Source organism: Vigna unguiculata, chromosome 11, assembly GCF_037176805.1.
Source record: "Vigna unguiculata cultivar grain cowpea cultivar isolate G323 ecotype 2 chromosome 11, ASM3717680v1, whole genome shotgun sequence".
Taxonomy (NCBI): Eukaryota; Viridiplantae; Streptophyta; class Magnoliopsida; order Fabales; family Fabaceae; genus Vigna; species Vigna unguiculata.
In genome coordinates, this window is record NC_140802.1 from 3,826,167 (window position 1) to 3,839,726 (window position 13,560).

Consider the following 13,560-nt stretch of genomic DNA (forward strand, 5'->3'; position numbering starts at 1 on the left):
TCCAAATATTTAGATCAAGTTTAAATCCAGATCTAAATATTTGGATCAAGTTCAAAATTCAAAATCCATTTTTCATAAAATAAATTCAAATTAAATTTTTAAAACTTGTGACCATCGGGTTGACACCATAGAAGTCGACAGATTTTTTGTCGGGGCCAACGAGGCCAAATTTCAGCTTGCGATGAACTTGGATGACTTTCGAACGAATTTCGGTCAGGGACGACATGACCAAATTTGGGTCAAGGTCGACTTGACAAAATTTCAGTCGAGATCGACTTGACTGGATTCGACTGAATTTCGGCCAAGGCCGATTTTGCCTAATATGACCAAATTTTGGCCAAAGTCGACTTGGCCAAATATGGCCACATTTGGGTCAGGGCCTAATCAGTCAAATTAAGGTTAGGGTTGACTCCACTAAATTCGTCAACCGGGACCGACTTCACTGAACATGGCCAATTTTCGATCACAACTGACTAAGTTGAATATAGTCAAATTTCGTTCGGACTTACTCGACCGAATACGGCTAAATTTTGGCTAGTGCCGACTCGACCAAATTTTGGTCATGACCAACTCGACTGAATTTGGCCAAATTTAGGTCAGGACCGACTCACCTAAATATGACCAAATTTCGGTCGCGGTCGATTCTGCCGAATACGACCAAATTCAGATCAGGACCAACTCGGTCAAATTTTGGTCGAGGCCAACACGACCGAATTTTGACCGGAGTCGACTCGACTGAATTCGGCCAAATTTCGGTCGTTGTCGACTCAGTTGAATATAGCTAAATTTCGACGTGACCGACTCATTTGAATACGACCAAATTTCATCTTAGGCCGTCTCAGCCGAATACGATCAAATTTGGAGCAGGGCCGACTCGGCCAAATCTCAATCGGAGCCAACTCATTTGAATTCGACCGAATTTTGACTGGAGCCAACTAGGCTAAATACAGCCAAATTTTGGTCGTGGTTGTCTCGGCCGACAGCCGAATACGGTCAAATTTTGTCTAAGTCGACTCAGCTCAATGTAGTCAAATTTGGGTCGAGGTGAACTCAACTGAATACTTCCAAATTTTATCCAGGACCAACTGAGCCAAATTTCGATCGGGACCGACTTGACAGAATTTGGCCTAATTCAGCCAAATTTTGTATAGGGTCATGCCAACTCAATCAAATACGACTAAATTTAGGCTAATCCGTCTCAACCTTTAGCCTAACCTAACCAAAAATATAAACTGAAAATTTGGATTGGATATTTTAGATTATCCATTTTGAAAATCTAGGTTTAGAGTATGGATATACAATCCATAAAATATATAAAATGTAGATCAGATTGATATCCAAATCCAATAAAATGGATTGAATTTTTAATAAAATGAATATTAAATGGATTGGATCATAGAGAAAATGAATAGGATCATGAAAATTAGATTTTTTGTCTATCCTTAGTTGAACTTTTCAGATCATCTTTTGCTTCCTTCCGCTCATTTAATAGTTCAATAAATATAAATTATTGTTGTTATCCTCATAATTTTTATTTTTATGTGTTCAATAAACATTAATTATTACTTTTACCCACATATTTTTATTCTTTCAATTTTATATGTATTTAATATCTTTTTATTAATACATTTTTTTACAAGAGTATAATTTAAATTTGTTAGTATGAATTTATGTACGTCGCACGTCGCAGGTCGCAGGTCGCATGTCGCAGGTCGCACGTCGCACGTCTCACGTCTCACGTCGCACGTCTCACGTCTCACGTCGCACGTCGCACGTCTCACGTCGCACATCTCACGTCGCACGTCTCACGTCTCACGTTTCACGTCTCATAACATCACACGTCACACGTCGCACGTCGAACGTTACACGCCACACGTCGCAGGTCGCATGTCACACGTCTCACGTCGCACGTCGCACGTCGCATATTACACGTCGCACGTCTCACGTCTCACGTCTCACGTTTCATGTCTCACGTCCCATGTCACACGTCTTACGTCTCACGTCTCATGTGCCACGTTTCACGTCTCACATCTCACGTATCACGTCACATACCCACGTCCCACATCTCACGTCTCATGTCGCACGACTCTTACGTCTCACGCATCTCACGTCTTACTTCTCACACATCTCACGTCCCACGTCCCGGGTCCCACGTCTCACGTTTCACGTCCCACATCTCACGTCCTACGTTTCATGTTCCACGTCTCATGTTCCATGTACTACGTCTCATTTCTCTTGTCCCAAATCTCACGTCGAACGTCTCACGTCTCATTTTTCACGTTTAAGATTTCACGTTCCACGTCCCCCATCCCACGTCGTCTCGCATCCTATGTGGTCTCGTGTCCCACGTAACACGTCTCACGTCTCACGTTCCACGTCCCACGTTTCATGTGTCACGTGTCACGTCTCACGTTCTACGTCTTACGTTACACGTCTCACGTCTCACGTTCCACGTCTCACGTCTCACGTCTCAAGTCCCACGTTCCACGTTCCACGTTCCATGTTTCACGTCCCATGTCCCACGTTCATGTTTCATGTCCACGTCTCACGTTCTACGTTTCACGTTCCATGTTCCACGTCACACATCTAATATCTCATGTTCCACGTATCAAATCTCATGTCTCACGTCTCACGTTTAATGTCTCATGTCTCACGTCTCATGTCTCTCGTCTCACGTCTCTCATTCCATTTCTCACGTCGCACGTCCCATTTCCCCCGTCCCACATCTCACGTTTCACGTCCCACGTCGTCTCACGTCTCACGTCTCACGTCTCACGTCCTACGTCACTTGTCCCATGTCGTCCCACGACACACGTTCTACGTCTCATGTCTTCCGTCTCACGTCTCACATCTCTCGTCTCACGTCTCACGTCTCACGTCTCACGTCTCACGTCTCACGTCTCACGTCTCACGTCTCACGTCTCACGTCTCACGTCTCACGTCTCACGTCTCACGTCTCTCGTCTCACGTCTCACGTCTCACGTCTCACGTCTCACGTCTCACGTCTCTCGTCTCACGTCTCATGTCTCTCTTCTCTCGTCTCACGTCTCAGTCTCTCGTCTCTCGTCTCTCGTCTCTCGTCTCACGTCTCACGTCTCACGTCTCACGTCTCATGTCGCACGTCCCACGTCGCACGTCTCACATTATTGCACTGAAATACTGGATTCTTTTATAAAATAATGGTGCTTTGGTTTACTAGTTGCATTATGCTAATGTTCTTCTTTGCTGTTTATCCTTCTTCAAGTTTCTTATTGATCGAAAGAAGAGAAAATACATTATTTTACTGGAAATAGGAAAGCTAACCTTATGTGTAACATCCTATTTTTAATAAACTGTATTATTTATTTTAAATAAAACAATTAGAAATCTTATGATTTTACTAATGTTTCATATTTTATCTAAATGTAGTTTAAACAATAAAAATATATTTTATCATGATGTAGTGTTTACTTATTAAATATAACAATAAGAACAAAACAAAACAAATAAAATATATATATATATATATATACACATATATATATATATATATATATATATATATATATATATATATATATATATATATACATATATACACATATATATATACATATATATGTATATATATACATATATATATATATACATACATATATATATATATACATATATATATATATATATATACATATATATATATATATATACATATATATATATATACATATATATATATATATATATACATATATATATATATACATATATATATATATATATATATATATATATATATATATATATATATATATATATATATATATATGAAGAATCTTCTAAAACAGATAAAAAAAATATAGAAAAGAAAAAAAAAGAAAAAGAAGAAGAAGAGATAAGAAGATAAGAAGAAAAGAAAAGAAAAAGATAAGATGAAGAGATAAGGATTATCTCTTCATTAATGCATGTAATCATGATTTTTGAAAAAAAAAGATAAACACATGGCTTGCTTATATATATATATATATATATATATATATATATATATATATATATATATATATATATATATATATACGGGATGAGGTTACGTGAAGGTGAAAGAAAGAAAGAAAGAAAGGAGAAAGAAAAGGAGAAAGAAAAAGAAAGGAGAGAGAGAAAGAAGAGAGAGAAAAAGGAAGAGAAAGAAGAGAGAGAAAGAAAGTTTAGAGCAAAGATTCAAAGAGATCTTAGTCTTCTTCAACGATTATTAGTGTGCCCTTCAATCAATAAGGTAAGGGGGGAGTGAGGTTAAGCTCTTTTTATATTAATCTTGATAAATTCATGGGTTTTATATTAATCTTTTATTTATTTTGACTCATATATTATTCTATTTACTTTTATTTAACTTATTTTTATTTATTATCCTCTTATATTTATTTTATTTAATCTTCAATTATACTAGTCTTGTTTATTTATTTTATTTAATTTATCTCCAGTTATGCACTGGTCCTGTTTATTTATTTTATTTAATTTATCTCCAGTTACACACTGGTCCTATTTATTTATTTTATTTTATTTATCTCCAGTTATGCACTGGTCCTGTTTATTTATTTTATTTAATTTATCTCTAGTTACGCACTGGTCCCGTTTAATTTATATTTTTGTTATTATATTTATTTATAATGTTATAATCCTTATCTAATTATTTATTTAAAGTTCTTGCTTTGATTCTTATTTTATCATTATTTTATAATTAAAAAATAAAAATAAATGTGAAGTGAAAGTAAATATTATTTTATTCAGTGAGCTTGGATAGAAGAAAATTGCATGTACATTTTATCATTGTTTTATATTCTTTGTGTATAGTTTATACAATGACATGATTTGATAGTCATCACATTTTATGACCTTTGAAAATATCCAAGAGTATGTCAGTTAAGTAAGAGTTAAGTCTAGTTTCAATAAGTTGAGATTAAACCAGTGTCAGAGTGTTTGTATTTGGGAAGTCACAGTTTGATACACTGCGGGATGAAAGGCAGGGACCATGGTGGGGTCTAAGGAAGTTTTACCAAGTAGGTGAATATCTGGATAGTTCAGAATAGCGCACTGGACTAGGATATTCATAGGCCAAACTTAGGACTATCCGATACCTGCTCGGCATCACCAAGGTTAGGTAATGAGTATATATCTCTTTTGTGAGCCGATGAATGGCTAATATTCTCGAGAAAGAAATAATTATGATTGTACCGATGTTTTATGAGAAATACTCAACTACCTAATCACTTCCCAAAGTAACTTTTGATGTTCAAATTGGATCATCAAAAGTGGAATATGGATCCATATGTATGGTAAAACAAGATCAAGTTTTGTGGTTGTAGGTCCAAATCTAGGCCCCCAGTGTCTGTATTGTTTGTTGAGTTTATTAAGATTGATATTTAAGGCTTATAAAGACCTCTCTCCTTTCATATTTTTCTTTCATATGTACCTGTTGCATGAGCAGAAAAGGGACCTGCTCAATGAGAGTTGTTCGAGATATTATTGATGGATCTTCTGAAGATTGACTCATGGATACTTTCTATTAATGTCTTTAGGAGATATTAAAAATATAGACAATCTTCTATTCTGATGTAGGACTCTTAATATTTTACAAATATATATATATATATATATATATATATATATATATATATATATATATAAATATATATATATATATATATATATATATATATATATATATATATATATATATATATATATTTGTAATATTTCATGAACAATTACATAGATGTAAACTATATATATGAATATGAAGTTATGTTATTATTAATGTTCTCTCAAGGATAATCTTATGGAAAAAAAATTAATTCCATATCTTTTTATCAAATAAAATTAATTCCATATCTTTTTATCAAAATTTGACTATATTCAGCCTAGTTGGCTCCAGTCAAAATTTGTTCGAATTCAATCGAGTTGGCCCCAATTGAGATTTGGCCGAGTCGGCTCTCACCCAAATTTGGTCGTATTTGGCTGAGACGGCCTATGGTGAAATTTGGCCGTATTCAAATGAGTCGGTTACGATCGAAATTGGGTTGTATTCAACTGAGTCGGCCACGATCGAAATTCGGCCGAATTCAGTCGAGTCGGCTTCCGTCAAAATTCGGTCATGTTGGCCTCGACCAAAATTTGACCGAGTTGGTCCTGGCCTGAATTTGGTCATATTCGGCAGAGTCGATCGCGACTGAAATTTGGTCATATTTAGGCGAGTCGGTCCTGACCTAAATTTGGCCAAATTCAGTCGAGTTGGTCATGACCCAAATTTGGTCAAGTCGGCACTAGCCCAAATTAAGCTGTATTCGGTCGAGTGAGTCCTGAACGAAATTTGACATTATTCAACTTAGTCGGCTGTGATCGAAAATTGACCATGTTCAGTCAAGTCGGTCCCGACCGACAATTTAGTGGAGTCAACCCTGATCGAAATTTGACTGATCAGGCCCTGGCCCAAAATGTGGTCATATTTGGCCAAGTCGGCTTTGGCCAAAATTTGGTCGTATTAGGCAAAATCGGCCCTGGCCGAAATTCAGTCGAATCCAGTCAAGTCGATCTCGACTAAAATTTTGTCAAGTCGACCTTGGCCCAAATTTGGTCATGTCATCCCCGACCGAAATTCGTTCGAAAGTCATCCAAGTTCATCCCATGTTGAAATTTGGCCTCGTTGGCCTCGACAAAAAATCTGTCAAATTCTATGGTGTCAACCCTATGGACACACGTTTTAAAAAATTTAATTTGAATTTATTTTATGAAAAATGGATTTTTGATTTTGAACTTGATCCAAATATTTAGATCTGGATTTAAACTTGATCTAAATATTTGGATCTGGATTTCTAAAAAATCCAATCTACTTTTTTTGAAAAAATAGATTTGGATCGAAAATCTAATCCAGTTATTTGGATCTAAAATGGATGTGGATTGGATCATTAAAAATCCAATCCATGATCACCCCTAATCATGAGGCACATTTAAATTCAGGTTCTCTTTTTTCCATTCACCCTTACTGCTGCCTTCTTTGCCTTCATTTTTCCATTCACCCATTGACGTTGCTGTGTGGAGAAGATCATCAAGCACCAGCAAGCACCAACCCAAGCAGTCCCGCGACGATGCTTCCAACATTCACAAACAACCTCCCCCTTCGTCCACTTAAGTTTTGTCAAATTTTTAATGTTTTTTCGTGAATGTTTACGGTAATTGATGAACCTTCCCCTTCACATTTATTTTTTCGTCCACTTAGAAATGGATTCTGAAAACCGTTTCGTGAAAATTGTGTTTTTTTATATGAAACGGATTACGCAATCCGTTTCACAACTTCCAGAAACGGATTTTAAGATCCGTTTATTAATTTGGTTTTGCTAATTCTGAGACGAATTTTGCGTTCCGTTTCATGTATTTGGAAAACGGATTTTGATATTCGTTTCGTGTTTTTTTTGAATATTCTATTTTATTTTATTTTAGTTTTAATATTTATTTTGTTCAGTTTTTGACTTCATGGTTAAGAGAGTGATATATATATATATATATATATATATATATATATATATATATATATATATATATATATATATATATATATATATATATTAATTTAAAGTTGACTCTTTTTAAATTTTACTTTTTTATTTAATTTATTTCTTAATTAATTATATAAAAGAAAAATCGTAAAACAAATTAAATTAAAAAAAATACTTAAACTGTAAATTAAAAAATTATTCATTGTATTATAACTATTTTTAATTTATTTAAAGTATATGTTTTTTAAATTTGAAATCTTTTATTTATTTATTAATTTTTGTTTTCTTTTATTGTTTTCATATTTTTTAATATATATCTAAAAATAAAATTATATATAATATTTAATTTTTAAATAACTTTTCGAAAAATAAATTAAACTAAATGATAAGAAAACGTGAAAATTTATGAAACGAATTTTGGAATCTGTTTCATACTTTTCTGAAACAGATTACAAATTTCGTTTCTGGAAAAAAGTTTAAAATTTGTGAAACAAAAATTCGTGATCCATTTCAGAAAAGTATGAAACAGATCCCAAAAGCCGTTTCATAAAAAAAAACATGGAAACTTCTGAAACGGATTTCAAGATCCGTTTCATACTTTTCTGAAACGGATCATGAATTTCGTTTCTGAAAAAAAATAAATAAAAGAAATATCAAACGGATTTTGAAATTCATTTTGCTTTTTCTTGAAACAGATCACGAAATCCGTTTCATAGAATAAAAAGAAAAAAAAATACAATGAGAGAATGAAGGGACCACCGTGACTGAACACGAACCTTGGACCAGGAACCACCTTCAAGGAGAGAATGAAGTATAGAGAAGAGAATTAAAATGAAGGAACCACTGAGATGAAAGGGACCACACTTAGAAAGCACAAAGGACTTGAGAAGAAACGGAGAGGAGAAAGAAGCTGGGGGTGCAGCTCAGACAAAATATGTTGCCGCAGTAAATGATATTTACCGCTCTTCCACCTGTTTTCACCTACCAGCAACTATAAATTAATTAGGGGTAAAATGGTAAATTTGGAAGGTACTGAAGAAGACTTGAAGGTGCAAGGAGAAGGCGCCGAACGGAAAAGTAGTCATATGGGACTTTTTGGAGACTAAAGAAGTCTTCTGTTGCGTTAAACATGAAGCTAATAGTACATTGTATTTATTACACATTCAATACTATATGAACATTTTCGTTCTTTTAAGATAAAATAAAACTTTGAGTATCTCATTCATTCTATGTAAAAATCAGTCCTCTAACCTTGTTTTATAATAGAAAAAGAACAAGAACAACAAAATAATAATAATAATACAAAAAGATAAATATCTAATTTAATTTTTAAATATATTGTTGGAAATCTAAGTGTGCGTCTAAATAGGTGTGGCAATATGAGCTTGGTCCGGTGGGCCGATCCGTCAGAAAAACGCAGGGCGGGCCAATATAATGAATCTGCTGGCCCGCAAAAACCAACAGGTCGCAGCCTGCGCGGGCCGGCTGACCAGCATAAATATAAAGCTTGCATTTGTGTGTATCAGTTACTTTCTGGACTTCTGTGTGAACGTTCCAAACTCTTATTTGGAAAAGTCAAGTATTATTTATTTTTATTATTTTAATTTTAATTTTCAAAACATTTCAGAATTTGGTAAGGAAACCCAATTCATACGTTGATTTTTTTTCTTTTGTTTTTGACATATTCTTAACACGTGAAGGTTAAAATTCAAATTTTGACTTGGAATAGTAAACCATATTAAAAATAGTAAACCAGTTTGAAAAAAATTGAAAAGGGTGTTCCTTCAGAGAAATTTCCACATAATTGAAGATAGATAGGACTTTGAGAGATAACTATGTTGACTTAAGATGGAATTAATATACTCTTTTATCAGGATATACATGTATAATCAAATGGATCACTCGGTACTATAATGTTTTTGATTTTTCGTATAATCATTTTCTGAGCAACTGCAGAGTTATGTCGGGAAAAAAACCACACCTGAGATCAATATGCTATGGTTTCTTCATATTGCTGAGTCTCAGACCACAAGTTACGAAGGCACAAACACCCATTTTTGTGGGAAGTAACTGTCAAAACACAACACAACAACCTCTCAGCAGTGTATACCAAACAAATCTTGAGGAAATGCTCAGATGGGCATCTTCAGATGCAGCCACAAGCAAAGGTTATAACTACAAAAACATAGACAACAAGAGTCCTATGTATGGCCTCTATGATTGTCGTGGTGATGTTGTCGGATACTTTTGTCAATTCTGTGTCTCTACTGCTGCCCAGGAAGCACCTCAGCGCTGCCCCAACAGGGTCTCTGCTATGGTTTGGTATGAATTCTGCATTCTAAGGTACTCCAACGAGAACTTTTATGGGACAGTTTTCACAAACCCAACATGGCATTCTCTTGGAGAGAAAAATGTATCCAAAACTGAACATATTCAGAAAGGTTATGATTTTGTGAGAAGTTTGATCAGAAAAGCAACTAAAGAGACTAATCAGTTGTTTTATATGGATTCCTTTAATTTGAGTTCCACTGAGAGAAGGTATGGCTCGGTGCAATGCACTAGAGATCTCACAAATGAAGGGTGCAGACAGTGTCTGGAGACCATATTAGCCCAAGTTGCCGAATGTTGTGAACAGAAATTAGGATGGGCGATTTGGACTGAAAGTTGTGCCATAAAGTATGATGATCATATGTTCTATCAAACATCTTCGGTTGCTGAGCCTAATCCGAAATTAGGTGATTCATTGATCTTACAGTAACAGGTTTTTCATTTGTTGTATTGTAAATTGGGATAGTATTGACTTTCTGTGACACAGGTAATACTTGTTTGTTTATTTATTGAGGTTGATTTCTTTGGAAAATAATTATTCTTCTTTTATACTGTTACAGCTAAACAAGGGGGCAATAACAGGTCAAAAATCTTGATTATTAGCTTCAGTGTGACGGGGTCGATAACTGTACTATGTTTGAGTGTATATTGGTGGTGGTGTAGAACTAGAAAAGGTAAGTTTCCTTGAACAATACATGACAATTTTTTTTATGGCTTATTTGTCATCCCATACTCAAATATGGTTATTTAGTTCATACAAGAACACGAAAATTTGACTATGTAGATGGGCTGATACCTCGTGCCATTCTTCTATCATCATATCACAATATTCAAACTGAGGACACACTGAATCCAGACCTTCCTACTATCCCATTAATCACAATTCTACAAAGTACTGCTAACTTCTCTGAAGTATCAAAACTGGGCGAAGGTGGATTTGGCCCAGTGTACAAGGTTTTAGTGATTTGGAATTTTGGATTTGCATTCTTTATTTTTATCATCTTTCAATGTGGTTTTATTGATTGATCGCTATGTATGTCAGGGAATTCTGCCTGATGGAAGACAAATTGCAGTTAAAAGGTTGTCACAATTTTCTGGTCAAGGCTCAGAGGAGTTCGATAATGAAGTAATGCTTATAGCTAAACTGCAACATCGCAACCTTGTGAGACTTCTTGCATGTTGCTTGGAGGAAAATGAAAAGATACTGGTTTATGAATATTTGCCTAATAAAAGCCTCGACTTTCACCTCTTTGGTATGTTCTTACACAGCTTCGACGCTTCAATTAAAAGTACAAATGCTTGCTCTGCAATTGTTTCCTTACATTTTGTCTATGGTGCTTTAAAGTACTTTATGTATATGGGGTACTCTTGATTTTAAGAATAGGAACAGCAAGACAGGATAATAATACCCATAGAAGCGTTCTCTTCTCCTTTCATAACCTGAAACTAAATTCAAGTTATATCATGCAATGAATAATCATGTCCTAGATCTTCAAATGCTGTCTTGTTGCTCAATTTCTTCTCTGTTTTTGTGTTGTCAGATGATGAGAGAAAAAAGCATTTTGATTGGAAATTAAGATTAAGTATTATCAATGGAATAGCAAGAGGTGTTTTATACCTTCATGAGGACTCTCGACTGAAAGTAATTCACAGAGATCTCAAAGCTAGCAATGTTCTATTAGACCCTGAAATGAATCCCAAAATATCAGATTTTGGATTGGCAAGAGCATTTGAAAAAGGACAGAACCAGGCAAATACAAAACGAGTAATAGGCACTTAGTGAGTTTTACTCATACTAAAGATTCTTAAACAATAAGGTTTATGGAGAAATTATTAAGCATGTAATTTAGAAAAAAGAAATTCTTTGTTTTCATACACCTTAACATGACAGATAATAAAGCTCTATTTATTTGCATTAGTGGATACATGGCTCCCGAGTATGCTATGGAAGGATTGTTTTCAGTGAAATCTGATGTTTTCAGCTTCGGAGTTCTAGTCCTAGAAATCATTTGTGGGAGAAAGAATAGCGGATTCTATCTGTCAGAGCATGGTCAGACTCTTCTGTTGTATGTAAGTCTCCTCATGTTATATATGGCCAAGAACTATTCAAGAATTCTAGTTGATGCATGACAATATTAACAATACTTGCAGGCTTGGAGAATATGGTGTGAAGGAAAATGTTTGGAAATGATGGATCCAACGCTGGAAAATTCCTTCGTAGGGAGTGAAGTTGAGAGATGCATACAGATTGGTTTGTTGTGTGTTCAAGAAGATGCAAAAGATAGATCAAGCATGTCTGATGTTGTTGTGATGTTGGCAAGTGAGGGAATGGTCCTTCCAAAACCCAAGCACCCTCCGTTTTCGATAGGAAGAATTACCTTAGTGGAATTCTCTACATCAAACAGTTCCAAGAATCTTTCCATTAATGATGTAACAACCTCTGTTACTATACCGAGGTAATGAACAATTTTGTATTTGATTTCATTAGTTCTCCTCATGGGACATTGCGTGTCACCTCACAAATCTTCAGCATCGATACACCACCACCGGACCAGTCATAACCTGCCAAACTTTTGCCAGCCAGCATCCACATCTACACCCTAGTCACTGTTCCATTATCAATAATGTACTCTTTTAAGGTTCAACCTGATGTACACTTTATAAACAGCAATCTTGGAGAAAAATAAAAAAACAAATATACATGTATGCTCAAGTAGGAAGTGGAAACCAAAATATCTGTCAGTAATGAACATAGCTCAATATTTGCTCCTAAAAACAGGAAAGGAAAAATTTGCGATGAGAACAAAATAGCCTCAAACTCACAGGATATGCCATGATAACGGATTAACAAGAAAATATTTACAATACCAACAGGTCAACTTAACTCGAATATGAAGCTCTTAATAAAGAGTGGCGTATCCCCCAATTTTCAGGCACGAAAAACTCACTTCATCGATTTTGTAATAAGCATCACCATATCCTGTTTTTCTTTGCAAACCCATGGGCATTGTGCTCCACTCCATGGCTCTCCCAAGCATTTTCACAAACAGGCGACAGCCACCACCAACTCATACTTGTTTGGGTTATAAGAAAAAAGTAGATTATGAATATGTGAAGTTGTTTTAATAAAAAAATAGACTCCTATTTCCTATGGGCATGCACAAACTTTTAGATTCCTTCCGGAAGAAACGTGATACCAATATCATTTGAAAAGTGAGCCAAAAAATTGAAAAAATCAACTAGCATTGAGAGAACCAATATATAGAAAAACAAAGGAATTTGAAAGGCGGTGATTCAATTGCAAGGAGAGACAGATAGAATATGAATCAATGTTCAGTTCGGAGGAGTTATCTAATCACTACTTCTCAAGAATTGCCACAAATCATTGAAAGCTTATTTTGTCACATAATAGTTCGCCAGTAGAAAGTTGTATAAACTGAAATCAGTAACAAAGAGAATTAAAAGGATCTTGTACATGGTATAGTAACATAGTTAAAAGAACATTACTGAACCATATATAAGGATAAACACGCTCACCAAGCATATATTGAGAGCATTTATTGGAACACGCATTGAACCTACTGAACACATACAAATTATCAGAATTTTGAGAAGAGATGTACATCACGCACCAGTTGATGTGACTGCGCGTCGTATTGTTCAAAGAATAAAAGTGTCCTACCATGAAAATATCCCATAGTATTCA

General features: G+C 34.9%; 1 protein-coding gene and 1 long non-coding RNA gene across 4 annotated transcripts; one reads left to right on the forward strand and one right to left on the reverse strand.

Annotated features, from left to right (window-relative positions):
* Positions 1-9,401: 9,401 nt before the first annotated feature.
* On the forward strand, positions 9,402-12,351 carry LOC114169208 (cysteine-rich receptor-like protein kinase 10). 2 transcript variants are annotated; one of them, XM_085668633.1, is made up of 7 exons: positions 9,402-10,261; positions 10,415-10,528; positions 10,606-10,808; positions 10,897-11,107; positions 11,396-11,633; positions 11,774-11,924; positions 12,006-12,351. In XM_085668633.1, the coding sequence occupies exons 1-7, from the start codon at positions 9,487-9,489 to the stop codon at positions 12,312-12,314; spliced, it is 2,001 nt and encodes a 666-aa protein (XP_085524759.1). In that variant the 5' UTR covers positions 9,402-9,486; the 3' UTR covers positions 12,315-12,351. The 2 variants fall into 2 exon arrangements, with proteins under 2 accessions (XP_085524759.1, XP_027910053.2); XM_028054252.2 differs by having other exon boundaries at positions 9,403-10,261; positions 10,639-10,808.
* Positions 9,609-13,540, reverse strand: LOC146880868 (uncharacterized). Of its 2 annotated transcripts, none has more exons than XR_014986301.1 (3): positions 13,487-13,540; positions 11,473-12,927; positions 9,609-11,300 (listed from the first exon to the last, which is right to left on the reverse strand). It is a non-coding gene; the product is annotated as an uncharacterized LOC146880868 (long non-coding RNA). The 2 variants fall into 2 exon arrangements; XR_014986300.1 differs by having other exon boundaries at positions 13,392-13,502.
* Between the last annotated feature and the right edge of the window lie 20 nt (positions 13,541-13,560).

Bases quoted from the DNA above. Each gene is read 5' to 3' on its own strand.
- LOC114169208 (XM_085668633.1), top strand. From the start codon at position 9,487: ATGTCGGGAAAAAAACCACACCTGAGATCAATATGCTATGGTTTCTTC. The intron at 10,262-10,414 runs GTGATTCATTGA...ATACTGTTACAG, and splicing joins TGAGCCTAATCCGAAATTAG to CTAAACAAGGGGGCAATAAC. The intron at 10,809-10,896 runs GTTTTAGTGATT...TATGTATGTCAG, and splicing joins GATTTGGCCCAGTGTACAAG to GGAATTCTGCCTGATGGAAG.